The sequence below is a fragment of the Rhamphochromis longiceps genome, linkage group LG17, assembly GCF_057381845.1.
Source record: "Rhamphochromis longiceps isolate RC_006_pf linkage group LG17, R_longiceps_female_GT1.1, whole genome shotgun sequence".
Taxonomy (NCBI): domain Eukaryota; kingdom Metazoa; phylum Chordata; class Actinopteri; order Cichliformes; family Cichlidae; genus Rhamphochromis; species Rhamphochromis longiceps.
In genome coordinates, this window is record NC_140573.1 from 22,250,486 (window position 1) to 22,266,327 (window position 15,842).

At 40.1% G+C, this 15,842-nt stretch overlaps 2 protein-coding genes across 2 annotated transcripts; both read right to left on the bottom strand.

Annotated features, from left to right (window-relative positions):
• Nucleotides 1-1,733: 1,733 nt before the first annotated feature.
• On the bottom strand, nt 1,734-7,036 carry LOC146649693 (tetraspanin-8-like). Its single transcript, XM_085386288.1, has 9 exons — nt 6,748-7,036; nt 6,373-6,444; nt 6,172-6,288; nt 5,714-5,788; nt 5,399-5,494; nt 3,314-3,424; nt 3,196-3,240; nt 3,021-3,104; nt 1,734-2,588 (listed from the first exon to the last, which is right to left on the bottom strand). The coding sequence occupies exons 1-9, from the start codon at nt 6,805-6,807 to the stop codon at nt 2,466-2,468; spliced, it is 783 nt and encodes a 260-aa protein (XP_085242414.1). The 5' UTR covers nt 6,808-7,036; the 3' UTR covers nt 1,734-2,465.
• A 1,961-nt stretch (nt 7,037-8,997) lies between these two features.
• LOC146649694 (tetraspanin-8-like) lies at nt 8,998-15,710 on the bottom strand. Its single transcript, XM_085386290.1, has 9 exons — nt 15,443-15,710; nt 14,229-14,300; nt 14,027-14,143; nt 13,783-13,857; nt 13,487-13,582; nt 12,939-13,049; nt 12,822-12,857; nt 12,647-12,730; nt 8,998-9,664 (listed from the first exon to the last, which is right to left on the bottom strand). The coding sequence occupies exons 1-9, from the start codon at nt 15,500-15,502 to the stop codon at nt 9,542-9,544; spliced, it is 774 nt and encodes a 257-aa protein (XP_085242416.1). The 5' UTR covers nt 15,503-15,710; the 3' UTR covers nt 8,998-9,541.
• Between the last annotated feature and the right edge of the window lie 132 nt (nt 15,711-15,842).

Below are 15,842 nucleotides of genomic sequence, written 5' to 3' on the forward strand. Positions count from 1 at the left end.
TCTTTTTGTCCCCCATATTACCTAACAATTTTATCAAGAGGAAGAATCATAAGAGGACAGCTACAGCTGCAGGAGTCACGGCTCACTGAACCTAACAAGCGTTGCTAGTGGGTTGTATCCTTAGAGGATTATGGGATTGTACTCATTTAGATCTTTGTTTGGTCTGGAAAAATAATTTGCTACTCTACATCTTATTATTTGTCACTGTTTGAGGAAAAAAGGAAGAACCCCACTAACCCCTTCTAACCCCTTCTATAAATCTTTCTACATTACCTTCGCTGATTTCTTCCTTTAAACCATCAATGTGCCTTTTAGACCACATTCCTACAGGACTGTTCAAAGAAATTTTGCCACAAGACTTCAATTTAAAATCTGATTAATCTCTCTTTAGGAACAGGCTACGCATCACAAGCTTTAAAGTGGCCGTAATTAAATCATCAATTGACCTAGTTATCTTAGCTAATTATAGACCAATTTCTAAGTTTACTTTTACCTACAGAGTTCCTCGCACCACAGAAACATTATTAGTGAAGGTTATTATTAATGTTCTTATGGCCTCTTATGGTAGGCTCATCAACTCAGTATTGGAGTTCCACAGGGTTTGGTGGTAGGATCAATACATTTTATAGCATACGTGCATCCCTTCTGCAATATAATTAGAAAAAAACTGCATAAATTTTGATTGCTATGCAGATGACACCGTGCTGTATTTATCTATGAAGCCAAATATAGAATTCTGCAGATTAAACTAAAAGCTTATCACAAAAAACCTGGTTCACTTTTAATTGCCTACTTTTAAATTCAGACATAAATTGAGGTTTATTGCACTCAGTAATAAAAATCTTGGAAACAGGATCTCTAACCGGATATTTACTTTAGATGGCAATTAGATGGGTCCAATAACACTGTGAGAAATTGTAGATCTCTTGTTTGCCAGCATATGTTGTTCAGCGCACTTATTAAACACATTAATTTGCACAATATTGCTAAAATTTGAAGCATCGTGTCTCATGGTGATGTTGAAGATTGAGTTCATAGACTTATTTGTTTTTTATTATTTCGCTCATATTTGCGTCTCTCCAATGGTTCAATTAAATTCAAAGTTTATATGCAAATATGAGAAGGATCATATCTTAAAGACTTCACATAACATATTATGCTAACAGAGCAATTCAGTCTCAGACTGCAGGCTTCTCAGCTCACCAAGTTCTACTATAATGGCAAAAAAAAAACAAACAACTGAAATGTTACTGAATGTAAAAATCAATGTGATATATTTATTTTATTTTTTTTAATCAGTCGTGGATCGGGGCGATCGTGGCTCAAGAGTTGGGAGTTCGCCTTGTAATCGGAAGGTTGCCGGTTCGAGCCCCGGCTTGGACAGTCTCGGTCGTTGTGTCCTTGGGCAAGACACTTGACCCGTTGCCTACTGGTGGTGGTCAGAGGGCCCGGTGGCGCCAGTGTCCGGCAGCCTCGCCTCTGTCAGTGCGCCCCAGGGTGGCTGTGGCTACAATGTAGCTTGCCATCACCTGTGTGTGACTGGGTGGATGACTGGATATGTAAAGCGCTTTGGGGTCCTTAGGGACTAGTAAGGCGCTATATAAATACAGGCCATTTACCATAACCTTTGTCAGTCAACAGTCTGACAGTCAACAAAAATGCAGTGAGAATAAGTTCCTTTTTTGTACAACAGAAGAAGATTTCACACAGACACAGACTTTCTTTTGTCACCATTTAATCCTGTAAAACCTTTAGATTTACAGTTTACATCAGAAGAATCAAACATGACACAAAGAAGACACTAAAAATACCAAAACAATATACAAAAATATTTCCCTTTATAAACATTTTTACAAGTAGCTGCATCAACACAGTTCTCAGTTTTCAAAATATAACTTAACTGTCTTTGTATTACTAAGAAACTTCACATGAGATAGAAAAGGAATGTGGCTTTTAATTTCATCAAATGTTACCATCGCAAACAGAATTAGTAACAGTAACATTGCATTCTAGAAACATAACAGGTCACATGAGTCAAAGGTGTCAGTGAGCAATGATTTGGCTGGGAATGGTCTCAAGACTGCATAGTAGGTGGCTAATAGCTGGTGTTGTAAGCCATCACCTCTGTTCAGCTTTGGAAATCACTAGATTCAGTTATTTTTCCTTTTTAGACATTTTCTCATTGTTAATGTGATGAAAATAAGGATTTCTGATAAAGGTTGAGTTAAAAGAGTCCAGTCAAATTTTAGACGTTTTCATTTCAATTTAAGCTTATTAAGTATCGTTTTTCAAGTCGCTTGAAACTGATGATCTCAATTTAGACAACTTCATCATGAAGACATAAGGCACAATGATATAAACCTCAACCAAATATGTCATTTTCAAATTCAAGAAAACAGACTCGACAGGGCTCCAGAAATCTGTGCACCAAGCTAGCAAAAGAAATAAACTCTGTCATACTTTGACTAGTATGGTGGAGGTTTGCACATCTCGTTGTATTTTGGTGGTCTCGTGAGGATCATCATGGTGTGGCTGTTGAAGCGATACAGGTGGTACACCATGATGGAGGAAAGAATCACACCAAGGAGCTATTGGGGAACACAGGAAGATAAGTTAGGCATCAGGTTTTATTTAAGGTTAAATTTTAATGTTATTAAATTCTTTTTTTACTTTTTGGAATTAGATTTTGTACTAGTTTCCTTTTTGTTCAGAAACAGATGCTATAATTTTTCAGCATGTCAAACGTGGGGGTATCAAACTTTGCTGAAAACAATTTTAAAACAGATTTGACTCCCAATATCTGACCACAAAAACATTTCTGCCTGATGGTAAAAAAGCTGAATTTCTCCCCACTGTGGCACAGGGTCTAAGGACCTCACAGTCAACAAAAAGTTATAACCCTAATTTTAGATGTGAATAATAAATAGTGACTAACAGTGACTAAAAGGGGAGAATGCAGATTTTAAGTTACAGATCAGGCATTTATGCTGCTGAATCCTTAAATAAGTGATAATACTCACAGCTAGAATAGCCAGAGTGAAGCTGACCACAATGTTGATTTTGTTAGTAAACTGGATGTGGTCCATGATGGTGGGAAAGCAGGTCTGAAAATAGAAGGAAAAATGAAAACTGTTAGTTTCTGTCATGGACACACAAATGACTTAAGCTTTTTCAAAACGGTGCTGGGTCGCTTACCTTAGTGTAGACGGACTTTCTCTGCCGTGTTAAAATCTGGTAAAGCTGCAAAAATAAAGACGTTACAAACTGTGACACACTGAATAGAAGTGAAGCGAGCGGGTGCGCCGATGCTTACGTTTTTTCTCAGAGTCTGACACTTGCCCTCCTTCTCCTCCTCCTGGCTGCACACACAGGACTCGGGGATGTTCTCCCAGTCTTTGTAGCTGAACAGACCACAGCAGCGAAACTACAAACAGCAGCAGGACAAGAAAAAAAGAGGAGAGTTACTCATCTTCAGGAGGATGAGACGACAGCTGGAAGCAGACTATAAAAAGTATGTGTGAGGGTTTTTTGTTCAACTTTTAAAAAAAACAACCACAACAACAACAAATTCGAGACAATGATAATGTATCAAATTACTTGTGGACAGTTTACTCGCTCTTATTCTGAAAGCTTGCTTGCTCCTAACCATTAACTGTGTATAACACAGAGACCTGCAGTGATGGGAAAAAGAAAACACGTCTTCTGTCAGTTCCAAGGTTTTACATATCAGGGCTTAAAATACATCTAACCCAGGGTCTTCATTTATAAAAATCACATTAAAATGCTTGAGTGCTGTGTGAAAAACTAAGAACACCCACCGTTTAGTATCATGCAGCAATAACTGGCAAACATTACTTGTTGCAGCCTTTCCATATGGTTTTATTAGTCTCTCACATTGCTGTGGAGGAATTTTGGTCAACTGTTCTGGTTAACGTCATTAACAAGTTCATTGATGGTTGTGGAGACAGCTCTCTGGAGGTCCCACAACACCATTTCAGTCAGGTTGGGGTCTGGACATTGACTGGACCATTACAGCACCATGGCTCTTTGCTTTTTCAGCCATTCTGTTATAGACAAGCTGTTGTGCTTGGGATCATTGTTCTGATCATACTCGGACATACGTGGACAGATAGCCTCACATTACACTCTAGAACACTTTGGTATACAGAGGAGTTCAAGGTTGACTCAGGGACTGTAAGTTGACCAGATCCCATGGCTATAAGATTAGCCCAGTTGTTCTGAGGTTTTAATGCTGATATGATGTCTTTAGTTTGGACCAAACATGCCACTGTTCATTATGACCAAAAATCTCCACTTTGTTCTCGGTGGTCCGAGAACAAAGTGAAGGTTGCAAACCTAAACTTTGCTGCTATGTTTTTCATTTTAGAGAAAAAAGACTTCCTCCTGGCAACTCTTAAAGTCACTTGTTCAATCTTTTTATAATTGTACTGTCATGAACTCTTTATTCATGACAGCAGTAAGAGTTAAGTTTATTGTCACACACTCTAACTCTAACATGGGAGGGAGAGCCTTCAGTTTTCAGGCCCCTCTTCTGTGGAACCAGCTTCCAGTTTGGATTCAGGAGACAGACACTATCTCTACTTTCAAGATTAGGCTTAAAACTTTCCTTTTTGCTAAAGCATATAGTTAGGGCTGGACCAGGTGACCCTGAATCCTCCCTTAGTTATGCTGCAATAGACATAGGCTGCCGGGGGATTCCCATGATGCATTGAGTTTTTCCTTTCCAGTCACCTTTCTCGCTCACTATGTATTAACAGACCTCTCTGCATTGAATCATATCTGTTATTAACCTCTGTCTCTCTTCCACAGCATGTCTTTTATCCTGTCTTCCTTCTCTCACCCCAACCGGTCGCAGCAGATGGCCCCGCCCTTCCCTGAGCCTGGTTCTGCCGGAGGTTTCTTCCTGTTAAAAGGGAGTTTTTCCTTCCCACTGTCGCCAAAGTGCTTGCTCATAGGGGGTCATATGATTGTTGGGCTTTTCTCTGTATCTATGAAGCGCCTTGAGGCGACTTTTGTTGTGATTTGGCGCTATATAAATAAAATTGAATTGAATTGAATTAACATAGTTTTGTTGAATAAATAATGGCACAATGTCATATGTCATGTTTCATAGTTCACCTGAAGTTATTTTTTTTACCTAATATTAAGACCTGCTAAGGGGAAGATTACAAGTATTATGTCCTGATAGACAAAACCTTCGACTTTAAAGAGGGTTTACTTTCATTTTCCCATGACTGTAGCTCGGGAATAAAGCCAACACTCAAGGGCCCTAAATTCACATTAAAAAATATAACATCTAAATAATGAAAATTAAAAAACAAAATAAGATATTTAAAATAAATAAAGAGACAACCCTGAGCAGGTTAGAATATCTTACCTGTTTCTGAATGTCCACAGCCATGTTCCTCACATCCTTTCGAGATTTGTCCAGAGGAACAAACTTGCGGAATCTCTCCTCCATTCTGCCTTTGACCTGCAAACATGAAACATTTTTATATCATAAATTAAATTTACAGGATACAAAAATGTTTAATGTAGACAGATCATCATTAAAAAACATCTGACATTTCAAGGTAATGAAAATGTGTCTGTATTAACTGAGTTGACTTTAAAGTACATATTTAAAAAAACATTTCCAGTTAAATCAAATCAAATACTTTTATGTACTTGACTCCAAGCGTCCTGTCCTTACCTGAGGATAAGAGCTGGCAGCAGGGATTCCAGTCATCAGCATCAACAGACATCCTGTGAACATGAACACCAGGAACTGCAGAGAGGTACACAAAGACTTTTAATCTGATATCTTCAGTATGTGGAATTACTGAAATTACTTTACCCTGACCACTTTCACAAACATGTTGAGGCTTCAAAGTCACATTTCAGAAACAAATCATTGAAGCGACACTGTTACATCATCATTATTTATGGTTTTATAAGGAAGAAAAATAAGACAGTGCTGATCAGCTGGACAGTTCTAACACTGATAGAGTCCTCAAACTATTTTTCACAGCAGCTCATTTTAGAGCATTTGGAGCTAAATGGCTTCATTTAGGTTGATGAACAATTTCTTTTCTTTATTAAGTCAATGAGATTGTTGGCAGCTAATTGACTAAACTTTCATTCTGAGGTTGTGGAGATCTTTGTGCTCACCATGATCAGGGCCACTTTGCTCTCCTTGTGGGCTCCATAGGCTCCCAGTACAGCAATCATCATGGTGATGAAACCAATGATGTAGACAATGAAGAGTTTGGTAGCGTGACCCTCCAGCTGTGGACAGAAGTGTCACGAAAGGTTAATGGGCTTTGTCTGTTTGTTCCCACATGTTACATTTATGTTTGAATGTGTCCTCACGTTGTATCCTCCTTGAATGTTCATGAAGAACTGGCACCACAAAGCGAGGAGGATGACAACTCCACCAACAACCTGAACAAACAGAAACAGTCTGGTTAGAGCTGCTGGATCCTTTAAACACAACCAGGATATGAAATGACTGCACAGCCACACACGTGGACGAGCACAACAACAAACTCTGAAAGTAAGAACAAACGTGTTGAGTTGATGTCGGTTTATTTTACTCTTCTAAGCTTCGGTTTCATTTACATGTAAAAAAAGGAGGCAAATGTGGTTGTTTTTGACTGCTGCGTCTGCCTGCTGACTGGTTTGAAGTCTTTAAGGAGATTCTGGATTAAAGTCTGCGATTATCATTTGCTAAATCTCTTTACTCACCATGAAGAATATGTTGAAGACAGTGAAGATGTGTTTGAGGCAGATGTTGATCTGAGCCATGTTTGCAGCTGGAAAATGCAGTCAAAATAACAGTACTGTTCCCAAAGTCCAGATGAGCTCCGACTGCAGCGAAGTGAAGTGAAGTGAGAGGAGAGCAGCTGAGTGAGCTGCTTTGAAGGGTTTCAGGGCTTTGCTGGGCGGGACGTCCGATATGTTAGAGGTGGAAACTTGTGTGGAATGCTTGTTTAACAAGGGGAGGTTCAAAGCAGGGTCTTCCTCCTTCCAGTTAAATCCAGTGGAAATAGTTGTTGCTGTGAACAGGGAGGGAAGCTGTTCTCAGGCTGGCTGGAGTGGAGGAGAGGGCGGTGTTATGCCCCGTTTAAAACGATCCAGATGTGGAGACACGATTCCTTTTAGTTTCATGAGAATCTGTCGTCAGCAGGAGGAGCTGACTTACTGAAAGTCAGTTTATTCCTCTACAGTTTAAAGTAGATTTTACTGCATCTGCACACAATGTACTCAGAGTTTTTTAAATAGTGAGAGATATATTTAGAGGAGTATTACACTAACACACAGCGATGTTACATCCTTTTTATGTTATATCATCACATTTCTGCAGTGATTTAAAATGTAAAGCAGTATGAGTACTGCACTCAAATACAGATTACATCGACTTTAACTTCCCCCCTTATTACTTTTATAGTTGCATCTTATTAAATAATACTTTTTGTTTTATTTATTTTTTGTTTGAAGTAAGTTTTATACTTTTTTGTGTCTTTGTAGTTTTTTGTTCATATCACACTTGATTCTTTTATGATTCCTAATCATTTTTCATTGTGGAATAATTCGACCCACAAAGACTTTGAGCATCCACAGAGCACTTTTAGTCCTCCGAGTGTGAACGAGCTGTCAGACAGAGCAAAGCAATGCAAACACTACCCTCCAATGAGTCCCACGTCACTGTTTTGCAGAAATCTATAATTTGGGAAAAATACATGAAAAAATGTGTCATTATTGCCTCGTTAAGCCATGGAAAAATTCAAGTGTTCTTATAATGTCCCGTGTTTAAACTCGCACAAATCTTGTGTACACCATTGCAGTGTGAGTGTGGTGGTTTCTTACTGGTCATTATTGGAGCTTAACACCTTCTTGTACAGCGGCCATTTGGGGCCGTACGTAACATTAGCATAGTTTATTTTGTGCAGTAGGCGCCCGATGAATCACAGATATCTACCGTTTTAAGAGGATAATAAACATAATTTTAAGGATCCTGTATGCTCTGTGTAATATGGATAACTGCAATAACTGTAGCATTAGAGCAGAAGGTACCTTCATCTGACAGTGCTGATCCCGATAAGTATGAAGACACCGTGACTTTGGGAACAGGTAGAAAATATTCTTCAGAGTTGAGCCATTTAAATAATTTATGTGTAGTGTAAAATATAGACACGCAGAGAAGACAGAGGAGATGTGATAGTCTAAATCAAATCAAGACATTCAGAGTATATCCGGAGGTAGCCTAATTTATTTCAGCCAATCACGACAAACTGCATACTGTGCATCAAAAACTGTTATGTAATAAAACTGTTTAAAATTAAATTGAATTAAATCCTCCACTGTGAAAAAAGTAGGTGAGGTTTGTGTTTATGCAGGGGCAGGACATAAACTCATAATCCTAGCGGTCACATGCAAAGTTTTAAGGCGTGGGGCAACCACCTGTCATGGGAACCCAAACTTCAATAGAAGAGTAGTAAATTTAGGTCAGAGTAATATCACGTCTTTTACCAGTTTTAATTTAGCTTTGATATAAAGTGAGTAAATATTTATTTGTATTTTATATAGATAAATTACTATACATACTTGTAATTTCACACTGAATTTCTGTTATTACTGCCGCCCACCTGCACTATCTATACACACAACTAGGATGCCCTGACCAGCACTTTGTGCCCCGTAAGTTGCCAGGAGAGCTGCACACAAGACAAGTTAGCATTTTTACATGGTTAGTGGTTTAGATTGTTACACTCCAATTTTTCCATTAAAACAAGACAGATTGAGGATGCCTCTCTCTGGATGCTGCCGTGGCCCGTGACCTTTCTCTACTAACCAATTACTAAGAATACAATAACTTCCTTTTTTAAACAAACGTCAGTGAAACAGAACAAGATTTTAATACAACACAGATTTTGTTTTCTTATCTTTTAATCCTGTAAGACACTTACATTTACAGTTTGCACCAGAAGGATTAAATATGACACAAAGAAGACTCCAAAAATAATTTTAAAAAATACAGAAATATTTTCCTTTATAAACATTTTTACAAGCAGCTGCATTAGCACAGCCCTCAGTTTTCAAACTACAATCCTCAAATTCTCCAAGCTACTAGCAAGCGCCACGTGACGTAACAAGGGAATGTGGCTGTTCTTTTATCCAGTGTTACCATTATCATGGTAACATGTTATCATGTTGACATTGTTCCTGGATCAGCAATACTAATTTGAGTCCTGGTTTAACATTCCAAGTAACCAATCACATTGTAGTGATGTCATCACTGTCACTTTTGGCGTTGCTTTTTGAATCATTTTACGGACTTTCAGTAGATACACCTGCGGTATCACTTAGAAGTTCCTGCGCCACTATCGTTCTCGAGTTATGGCATTCACAAACTTGAGTGTCCACACCGTCTTCCCGCCCAGCAGCATTAGGATAATACCCGATCAGCCTTTTATGACTGAGGGCTAACAACATGCAGTGCACCAAGGTAGCTAAAGAAAAGAAGTCCATTGTATTTTGACTAACATGCTGGGGCGTTGTGCAGCTCCTTGTATTTTGGTGGCATCATGGAGATCATGATGGTGGGTCTGTTGGGGTAATACAGCTGGTGGATCATAATGGAGGACAGAATAATGCCAAGTAGCTGTAGGGGAACACAGGAAGTTTAGTTAAACATCGGGTTGTCTTCAAGTTTTTGTTTTTAAAGTGAACCAATATTAGTGACTAAGCTGCTACATGTTTACCCAGAAGATTTTTTTTTTTTGACTGAAGAAGATTTGAGTAATAATTAAATTTTTGTTCTGCAATAGATACCATACCTTTCTAACTTTGAACATGGAGAATTCAGACTTTGTTGGCACATATTTACCCACAATATTATTGGGTGGGTAGTGGGAGGTGAGAGACTCAAGAGTGACCTTGGTCTTCCTCCCATTAGGGCCTACATGGATGACATGACCATTACAACAACAAAACCATGTACTAGGCGATTGCTACAGAAGCTCCAGGAAAACATAGAATGGACAAGAATGGAGTTTAAGCCAAGTAAACCTTGCAGAATCTCCATCATAAAAGGAAAACTGACAGCCGAGCAATTCTATATCAGTGGAGAACCAATTCCAACAGTCTTAGAGAAGCCCATAATGAGCCTGGGACGGTGGTATAATGCAGACCTCAATGATACGTGGCAACTAAAACAACTAAGGCTTAAATTGGCTGACGACCTCCAGCGGATTAACAACACTGCACTCCCAGGAAAACTGAAGCTCTGGTGCTTCCAGTTTTGGTTATTACCCAGACTACTGTGGCCGTTGACAATGTACGGGGTCTCACTCAATCATGCCAATCGACTAGAGGCTAGTGAGATCCTACTTTAAGAAGTGGCTCGGACTTCCCAAGTGCCTCAGCAGCATTGGACTCTACAGTGACGGGATACTGTCATTGCCTATCCCTAGCCTGGTTAAGGAGTTTAAATTTCCAAAAGTGAGGCTTGAGATGTCACTCACGGACTCCCGGCACCCCATAGTGAGAGGCAGTGCTCCCACCCTAGCAACGGGGAGTAAGTGGACCCCAGCCACATCTGTGCTACAGGCGAAATCCACTCTTCAGCATTGTGACGTGGTGGGTCACGTCCAACAGGGCAGAGGAGGATTTGGTCTTAGCGCAGTAACACCTCGGTGGGAACAGGCATCTGTAACCGAACGTCGGAAAATGGTAGTGGAGGAGGTGCGACGACAGGAGGAAACAGCCAGACATGCCAGAGCCGTGGCACTGGTCAAACAGGGTCGCTGGATGAATTGGGAAAGTGCGGAAAAGAGGAAACTCTCATGGTTTGAAATCTGGGGCATGGAGTCTAATAAACTAAGTTTCATCATCCGAGCGGCATACGATGTGCTACCTTCCCCAATAAATGTGCAGCTGTGGTTTGGAAAGGACCCATCCTGCCCCCTGTGTATAGTCCCAGCCACACTAAAGCATATCTTGGTTGGTTGTAGGACTAGCCTTACTCAGGGCAGATACACATGGAAACACAACCAGGTTCTCAGGTGTCTTGCCGAGAAAGTTGAGTGCAAAAGAAAATCCATTAACGCTAAACCTTTCACGAACCAAGAGGAGCGTCAGTCTTCATCAACATTTGTCCGGGAAGGAGACAAACCGAGGACAAGCCCCTCAAACCCAGACCTGGGCCCGCTGAAGGCCACCAGGGATTGGCAGATGCAAGTGGACTTGGATCAGAGGCTAATTTTTCCCACAGAGATCGTAACAACTACTTTGCGACCAGACCTCGTCCTTTGGTCAACTTGGCACCTGAAGCAGAGCACAGAGGCTGGAAGATCAAGGTGCGCCTGGTGGAAGTGAGGTGCAGGGGCTTTGTTACCAGTACAACAGCAAAACTGCTTAGAGAAACTGGGATCAGAGGACAGGCGCAATGGCAGGCTATAAGAGATCAAGCTAACACTGCTGAGAGGACCAGTCACTGGCTATGATTAAAAAGGGCTGACATCACTTGGGCAGCTAAGGCAGTCAGCTAACCAGGAGAGAAAAGAAATATTCCGCTCTTCTCCTCTCTGCTCTTCTTCCCTTTTCTGGGAGGCAGTGGGGAGGTAGAGCGTACAGCCCGATCCGGCAGGGAGGTGTGGGAAGCCAGATTGGGTGCCCCCCTTCCAGCTCTTCTCTCTACTCTCTCCTATCTTGTCCCTTTTGTCCTACTTCTCTCTATCACCTTTTCTATCTCTTTGAAGAAGTTAGGCCCAATAAATGCTAAAGAGGTAAGTATTATTTCTCAGTTGCAGTGAATTGATAAAAAGAAAATGTAGGAAACTAAACAGAAGAAAGAAGAAAAGAAATAACAATTTAACATAAACCAGTGACACACTCCAGGGCCTGATCAACCCTGGCAGGGCCTCCTTGGATGAGGGTGTCTAGTGAGAATGGCCGAAACACCTGATGAATGCAAGGTCCACTACTGATGATGTGTCCCAAATTTAAAATGATAATCTAGATCGATCTCTAACCCCTAAACCTAACCAAGGAAGGAAAATGGCAGATTAGCCTGGGTAAAAGACCGAAGGTTGAGGCAAAGTTTCTGGGCTGCCTTTCCTCATAACAGCCATCCCTCAAGAGTCTCTCCATCTAAAGCAATGCATTATCAGGGACTGTAACATCTAGTCCTTTTAACTGAACTATATATGACTTTTTGAATGTTAGGTGCCTGAATCACCACCCCCTTCACCACCATGCTGATGGTTAATATAAGGTGTTTTTTTCCAATGTGACACTTTCCATTATGACCAGAAATTTCCATTTTAGTCCCAAAGTATCGTCTTTCTCAAATTCTAAAGTCATGAACTTTATTATTTAAGTTGTTAACAGGCGTCTGTAGAATTTGACTGTAGTTTGTGGGATTTTTGAACTTCCATCCACTCCTAGTCAAATCGTTTCCTTGTGTTTAAACACACCTGATTGTCCCAAAACAGTAAACTGCTTTTATAGAGGTGCTCGCACTTTCTGATGATCAGCCCTGCATTTGATTGGCAGCAGAGGCTGCTACCTGCCCCGGCAGAGAATGCAGATTGCAAATTATAGAGTGGACATTTACACTATTGAATCCTTGATTAATACTCACAGCTAGAATAGCCAGAGTGAAGCTGACCACAAGTATGATGTTGTAATGAAACTGGATGTGGTCCATGATGGTGGGAAAGCAGGTCTGAAAATAGAAGGAAAAATGAAAACTGTCAGGTTCTGATATAAACTGAGGAATGATTTAAGCTTTTTCAAAGTGGGGCTGGGTCGCTCACCTTAGTGTAGACGGACTTTCTCTGCAGCATGAAAGTCTGGAAAAGTTACAGAAATAAAGACGTTACAAACTTTGACACACCGTGACCAGTGAAGCGAGTGGGTGCATCGATACTCACGTTGTTTTTGACAGTCTGACACTTGCCCTCCTTCTCCTCCTCCTGGCTGCACACACAGGAGTCGGGGATGTTCTCCCAGTCTTTGTAGCTGAACAGACCACAGCAGTGAAACTACAAACAGCAGCAGGAGAAGAAAGAAAGAGGAGAGTTACTCATCTTCAGGAGGAACACAGAGGAATTCATGGTCCACTCAGTGACTGTGGTATTGTGTTAACTCACACCTGACCAACAAACTGCCAAAGCTTCTGCTTTTATAGAAGTGCTCACACTTATTAATGATTACCTAATCAAGTGCATTAGAAACAATAAGGACTTAGTTTACTTTTATACAATTTAACTTACTTCTTTTTATATAAACAAAGGCACCATACGGTGTAATATGTCTCGTTTGACATCACATCTGAGGTTATTTTTAAGTGATTATAAAACCCGCCAAGGACCACATTGCATTTCTTAAACAGTGGATACTTTATTTTTTCCATGACTGTAGCTTTTGGTTAAACATTAAATATAAATACAGGAAAATAAAACAGGTGGCAATATCTTACCTGTTCCTGAATGTCCTCGGTCATGTTCCTCACGTATGTCGAGGATTTGTCCAGAGGCACAAGCTCGCTGAATGTCTCCACTCCGATGCCTCTGAGCTGCAAACATAGACATTATGTTTATATCGATTAGATTTACATAGTAAAACTTTTAAAAAGCATCTTAAGGGTTCAGGTAATGGTAAAAAAAAAAAAAAAGAGTTTATATGTGCTGATGATTATAATAATGTAAAAAAGGTTTATAAGTCGGTCTTCATGTCAAATGATTCGACCCCACAGCAGCACATCCTGGCCTTTACCTGAGGATGTATGATGGCAGCTTGGATTCCAGTTATTAACATCAGCCAACATCCAATGACCGTGTACACCAAGGACTGCAGAGACATGCAGGGATACTTTTAATCTAATATCTTTAATCTCTGGGGCTAAGTAGAAAACAGAGTGATGGAATTATAACTTTTACAGCATTCTGAACTAAATGGCTTCATAAGATTTATTGAATAATTTCTTTTCTTTAATTTAATGAGTGGAAAATGTAATCACCGTGATCAGAGCCACTTTGTTCTCCTTGTGGGCTCCATAGGCTCCCAGCGTGGTGATCATTATGGTGATGCAGCCTACGATGAAGAGGATGAAGAGTTTGGTGGCACGACCCTCCAGCTGTGGAGAGAAGTGTCACGAAAAGGTTAGTGGGCTTTGTCTGTTTGTCTCCACGTGTTGCATTTATGTTTGAATGTGTCCTCACGTTGTATCCTCCTCGAATGTTCATGAAGAACTGGCACCACAGAGCGAGGACGATGGCCACTCCACCAACAACCTGAACAAACAGAAACAGTCTGGTTAGAGCTGCTGGATCCTTTAACCCTTTAAGACCTACCATAGAACCAAGTTCGCCAGAGCTTATATTATATTTTTACATGCTGTGGAGCCATTTTTGGGAGCATTTCAAGTTGCTATACATCAATACAACCATTATAGCCCAAACTTTAATAATATGTCTGCATTAGGTGCATAGTAATTACATAAATTGCAAAAAAGTGCAATAAACTACAAAAAAATTGAAAATCGTTTTTGTTTTTTTAACATATATTTCTAGTTAGAGAAATTTAAGAGGCTTATCCCTCAAAACTGTAAATACAAAAAAGTTACACAAACTAGTTTCCCACCACAGGAAATTTATTTTGAGTGTCTTCATAGTTTTATTTTTGAAATACACCAATTTTTATATACTGCAGGAAAAACGAAAATAAATATTATAGTGCAAATTTGCAAAATAACAGCATATGCATCAAAATAAACTATTTCCAGCAGTGCAATATGAGTCTTAAGCATCCCAGAAACGACACAGAAAGTCATAAAGTCAAACATAACTTTTTAAAACACATAACAAGTAAAACACAAGCTCATAAGGCCCCGATCGTAAAAAACTACATTTCCGCAAAATGACGTCACTTCCGGTTTCGGGCAGGTCATGCGGTCATGTGATAGTTCGCGCTGATGGACGTAGGAAGTGTTACAAACAGCTGATGGATCGGCGAAGCGTGTTTCTGGAATATCATGTTTTTGTTGCTGCAAGTGATTTTTATGCAGTTTTTGCAAAGCTATATGTGGAAGGAAACTGTGACCTAGGACAAGCTGATGGCATAAGATGTAAGTACAACTCCTCCGGTTTCATATGCAAAAAAAATTATTGCGCTAGCTTACTTGGTTGCAGAGCTACCGGGATTTAAAAATAGTTACGCAAAACAGAGCGTGCCCGCTCCGATCGGCTGTAAAGGGTTAAACACAACCAGGACATGAAATGACTGCACAGCCACACACGTGGACGAGCACAACAACAAACTTTGAAAGTAAGAAACAAACATGTTGAATTGATGTTGGTTTATTTTACTCTTCTAAGCTTTGGTTTCATTTACATGTAAAAAAGGAGGCAAATGTGGTTATTTCTGTTTTACTCACCATGAAGAATATGTTGAAGACAGTGAAGATGTGTTTGAGGCAGATGTTGATCTGAGCCATTTTTGCAGCTGGAAAATGCAGTCAGAATAACAGTACTGTTCCCAAAGTCCAGACGAGCTCCGACTGCAGCGAAGTGAAGAGAGAGGAGAGCAGCAGAATGAGCTGCTTTTAAGGGTTTCAGGGCGCCTCACACAGAGAGGCGTCATGGATATGTTGGATAAGGAAACTTCCAAGGAATGGATAGAGAATACAGGAATCATATTTAAGAACTTCCTCTTTGTTTTTCCAGGAAACCTAGTGGAGATCACTGGGTTCAGAACAAAGGGCAGTGGAAAAATTAGTCATTCAACAGGAGAGGCTGCTTACTGTAAGCCAGCTTATTGACACAGCACCTGAACAA

Bases quoted from the DNA above. Each gene is read 5' to 3' on its own strand.
- LOC146649693 (XM_085386288.1), bottom strand. From the start codon at position 6,807: ATGGCTCAGATCAACATCTGCCTCAAACACATCTTCACTGTCTTCAAC. The intron at 6,289-6,372 runs GTGAGGACACAT...TTCTGTCCACAG, and splicing joins ACATTCAAGGAGGATACAAC to CTGGAGGGTCACGCTACCAA. The intron at 5,495-5,713 runs GTAAGGACAGGA...TCATGTTTGCAG, and splicing joins CTGCCAGCTCTTATCCTCAG to GTCAAAGGCAGAATGGAGGA.
- LOC146649694 (XM_085386290.1), bottom strand. From the start codon at position 15,502: ATGGCTCAGATCAACATCTGCCTCAAACACATCTTCACTGTCTTCAAC. The intron at 13,583-13,782 runs GTAAAGGCCAGG...CTATGTTTGCAG, and splicing joins CTGCCATCATACATCCTCAG to CTCAGAGGCATCGGAGTGGA. The intron at 12,731-12,821 runs GTGAGCGACCCA...TTCTATTTTCAG, and splicing joins GAAAGTCCGTCTACACTAAG to ACCTGCTTTCCCACCATCAT.